Here is a 4,606-nt window from a genome sequence, read left to right as displayed (position 1 = left end):
AGTCAACCCATTTATCACCGATTTTTGCTTGAACATTTATATTACCTTTACCAATATCCATAATATATTTACCATCACCAATACGTACTGGTAATTGAGTTCCAAATAATTCATAGTTAGTGAACCATTCTTTTCGACTGGTCATGTGATCACTTGCACCTGAATCCACATACCATTTTTCTGACTCACTGATTTCGATGTCCTTTGATTGTACTCCAACCAACGCATTTCCTGAGTTTTATTCGCTCTTATTTCTTTCTTTTTGTTCTTTTAAGAAAATCCGGCATTCACGCTTCCAATGCTCTGGTTTTTTGCAATGATTACACTTGCCTGGTTTTTTATCATTGTTCCTTTGGTTTTCAGAATTACCAATTTTTGTATGTTTTTCTTTATTTGTTCCATACGATTTCTTTGCTGAAAATGCACTACCTGCAGTAACTCTCTGAACATCATGTCCTTGAGGTTGCCTTGATTCTTCCACCATGAGTCTAGACGTCAAGTTTGTTAAAGTTTTATTCTAACTCGACATTGAATCCCAAGCACTATAAAAATGTTTATAAGTGTCTGGTAACGTCATTAGAATCTTTGTCATCAGCATTGAATCAGATATTGGTTCTCCTGATTGTACCAATTGCTTACTTAAATTTTCTAGTTTTGATGTGTGACAAGCCATACTCTCTACGGGGTCCATAACATAACCATAGAATTTTTCTTGTAACAAAGAAATGCTTGTTGCAGACTTCTGTTCATATAATATGCTGAACAATTTGTCCCACATTTCCTTTGCTGTTTCACAGTTCATAATAAATAATAATGGCTGTTCGTCTACAGATGTTACAATATATTTTTGACCTTTATTGTCAGCTCTTTTCTATGCTGAATAATCAACACCATACCTTTTTCTTGCATCATCTTCAGTTTCTGAACTTGATTTTGTAAGAACGGGTTTTTTTGATTTTCCGGTCACAACGTCAAATATTTCGGCTGCAGTCATTATGACTTTTATTTGGAACTTCCATGTTCCCCAATTTTCATTACCTGTTAGTTTATTAATTTTTATAGATTCGTTTTCCATAATAACGAATTATCTGTACACTGTCTGTACACTATATAAATGTAATAATAACAAACACAGTTTCTGCGCTTCACACGATCGATGCACTTACACTACACTGCACTATACTTCGCGAATTATTATTGCTGTACACTGTCTGTACACAAACACGCGATTCGTAAATCAATAATTAATGTATTAAACATACACGACTTTATTATAAATACCTTACTACTGGGCCCATAACCTGTTGAAATATACAGATATACAGAAGCTAAAGGTAAATAAAAATAAGATCGGATATATGTAATAATATAATAATTCGTATATTGATATGAATAACTATAGTGCTCCGAGGCGTAATATAAAACAACGACTAATCGTCCTACAGGCTACTACATAGAACGAATATGCTATAGAAATATAAAATGCCTATTCAGCGTCTGCTGTACTACAGTATGAATAATTTGCTTATAATCTACATAATACAGGGTGTGTTGTTTACATTCAACACTTCCCCTTAAACAATATACCCTAACTTAGAATTAATATATCTAATTCCCAACATCTCCCTGAGTTCTTGGAATCTTGGTCGTGGAGTTGGCTTAGTCAATATGTCAGCTAACTGCTCCTTGCTTGGCACATACTCCAGAGAAAACATCCCTTCACTGAACTTCTCACGAATGTAGTGATAGCGAACATCAATGTGTTTTGTTCGCTTATGGTATTCTGGATTTTTCACTAGTTTGATGGCGCTTTGGTTGTCTGCATACAGAACCGGTGTATCTCCCTGTGTCTCCAGAAGATCACTGATAAGTAGCGTCAACCAAGTAAGTTCCTGTATCGATTGGCTCAGCGCTATGTATTCTGCCTCAGTAGTCGAAAGTGCTACCGATTTTTGCCTTTGTGAACACCATGCCACGATTCCATCTCCCATCATGAAAATGAATCCCGATGTTGATCGTCTCGTTGTTGTGTCACCGGCATAGTCTGCGTCACTATATCCACGCAACTTTGGTGTTACACTAGAATCATAAATTAAACCATAATTAAATGTCCCCTTTAAATATTTAAATATACGTTTCACCGCATTCCAATGAATTGTCAGAGGCTTTTCTAAATAACGACTGACGAGATTTACTGCAAAAGTTATATCAGGCCTTGTTATTTGGCTTAGATACAACAAACTTCCAACTGATTCTCTGTATGGAACTTCCCCTGCTTCCAATGATCCTGACAAATTTGGATCTAATGAGAGTTGTGGATCTGTGGGAATATGCAGGACGTTGGCTTCTTCCATATTGAACCTCTCTAAAATACGCTTGCAATATGAAGATTGGTGTATGAAAATTGAACCATCAGGTCTCTGATCGATTTCAATACCCAAGAAATGATCAAGTTCACCTTCCTTCGTCTCGAAGTTGTCCTTTAGGTAGTTCACCATTGTGTCCACCAGCTCGTTGTTTGTCGCTGCGATTAGCCCATCGTCTACAAAAATAGCGACAATTAATAATTGATTATTTTTATTGCTTACGAATACACAAGGGTCTGCTTTTGTTTCCTTTAGGTCAAAGTTCATCAGCATATTTTTGAACTTTTTGTTCCAGCACCTGGGTGCCTGTTTCAGCCCATATAGGCTCCGTTGAAGTTTGCATACTAATTGTGTTCCATCTTCGTAACCTTTCGGCTGTTTCATATAAATGTCTTCTTCAAGATCTCCATATAAGAACGCTGTTTTAATGTCAAATTATCTGAGCATTAATCTTCTGGCTGCTGCTATCGCAAGTATTACGTGAATTGAATCGTATTTCACTACTGGACTGAACGTTTCTTGAAAATCTATTCCATGAACTTGCGCACAGCCTTTTACAACTAGCCTAGCTTTATATCGATCTACTTCTCCATTTGTTTTGTACTTAGTTTTATATATCCACCCATTATTTATTGGATTTTTATTTATTGGTAAATCTACTAATTGCCAAGTTTCATTTTTCTGCAATGATAACATTTCGTCGTCCATTGCTGCCTTCCAATTGTCTATATTGTTACCTGTCATAGCTTCTTTATATGTAAGTGGGTCATTACATGCTGAGAAAAATGCATCTCTATACCTAATAGGTTTATTGAGTTTTCCTCTGTCTCTGAGTATCATCTGTTGTTGATCCTCTACTGCTACTGGCATCTGATCATCATCGTCCAGTTTTTCATCGTCGTCGCTGTTGACTTCCTCATCTTCAGCTTCACCTTCCGAATTTACTTCTTCCTCTTCTTCTTCACTTCTGATTTTTACTTCTGTACCTGTTGATGGGTTTACTGACTCTACTTTGAATATGACATCTCTGCTTAATGAAACTTCTTTTCCATCAAAGCATATACGATATCCTTTCGTCTCCTCTGAGTATCCAACGAAAATACCTTTTCTTCCCTTCTGATCCCATTTTCTTCGTTTTTCTTTTGGTATATGTGCATAAACTTCACTACCAAATATTTTTAAATTATTTATGTCTGGTGTTTTATTGAACCATAATTCATAAGGCGTTTTTCCTTCTTGACCTGTGTTTCCTGTACGATTTATTGTATATACGGCTGTATTCACTGCTTCTGCCCAAAGTGTCTTAGACAAATTTTTGCTGTATACCATAGTTCTGGCCGCTTCTACAATTGTTCGCATTGATTTTTCCGCCTTCCCATTTTGCTGAGGTGTGTATGGTACACTCGTCTCATGTTTTATTCCAAATTTATCCAATAAGGCTTTTACTTCAGTATTTTTATATTCCAGACCACAATCACTTCTTAAAGTAATTACTGAGATATTTAACTGATTTTTTACTGTATTTAAAAATAGTTCAAATTTATTTTTAACTTCTGATTTTTGGCTCATAAAATACACATATGTATAATTGGAATAATCATCCTTGAATATAACAAAATACCGTTTACCTCCAAGTGAGTTTACCTCCATGGGTCCACATACATCACTGTGAATTAACTGACCTGGTTTTGTAGTTTTAGTATTACTCAGTGTGAACGGCTCTCTGTGTTGTTTGCCATAAACGCACGCTTCGCAGAAAAACTTGTTTTTTGTTTCTGTAAATTGAATCCGCATATGTTTCAAGTAGTTCCGAACATGTTGAACATTCTGATGACTTAAAATTTCATGCCACTGTAGTAATGTGAGATTTTTAACTGCAATATTTGCTTGATCAGCCTGTTGTAATGGTCCTGTTCTCAGAACCATTGAAAACATTTTATTCTCACGAACTCCTACAGCAACTATACGATTGTTTTTTTTAAATATACAACCGTCACTGTCTATCACCATTTTTATACCTTTGTCAAGGCATGCTTCACACGAAAACAAATTTACCTTAAGATCAGGTACGTGTAAAACGTTCGACAAATGACTGTCAACCCATTTATCACCGATTTTTGCTTGAACATTTATATTACCTTTACCAATAGCCATAATATATTTACCATCAGCAATACGTACTGGTAATTGAGTTTCAAATAATTCATAGTTAGTGAACCATTCTTTTCGACTGGTCATGT

At 35.6% G+C, this 4,606-nt stretch overlaps 1 protein-coding gene across 1 annotated transcript; it reads right to left on the bottom strand.

Moving 5' to 3' along the window:
* Positions 1–517: 517 nt before the first annotated feature.
* Positions 518–994, bottom strand: LOC107883673. Its single transcript, XM_016804176.1, has 2 exons — positions 897–994; positions 518–758 (listed from the first exon to the last, which is right to left on the bottom strand). The coding sequence occupies exons 1-2, from the start codon at positions 992–994 to the stop codon at positions 518–520; spliced, it is 339 nt and encodes a 112-aa protein (XP_016659665.1).
* Between the last annotated feature and the right edge of the window lie 3,612 nt (positions 995–4,606).

This window comes from Acyrthosiphon pisum, chromosome X, assembly GCF_005508785.2.
Source record: "Acyrthosiphon pisum isolate AL4f chromosome X, pea_aphid_22Mar2018_4r6ur, whole genome shotgun sequence".
Taxonomy (NCBI): Eukaryota; Metazoa; Arthropoda; class Insecta; order Hemiptera; family Aphididae; genus Acyrthosiphon; species Acyrthosiphon pisum.
The sequence above is the reverse complement of the archived record's forward strand: the minus strand, read 5'-3'. Positions and strand labels throughout refer to the sequence as shown.

Coding starts and splice junctions, on each gene's coding strand:
- LOC107883673 (XM_016804176.1), bottom strand. CDS start 994: ATGACTGCAGCCGAAATATTTGACGTTGTGACCGGAAAATCAAAAAAA. Junction 759..896: donor GAAGATGATGCAAGAAAAAG/GTATGGTGTTGA, acceptor CAAATTGTTCAG/CATATTATATGAACAGAAGT.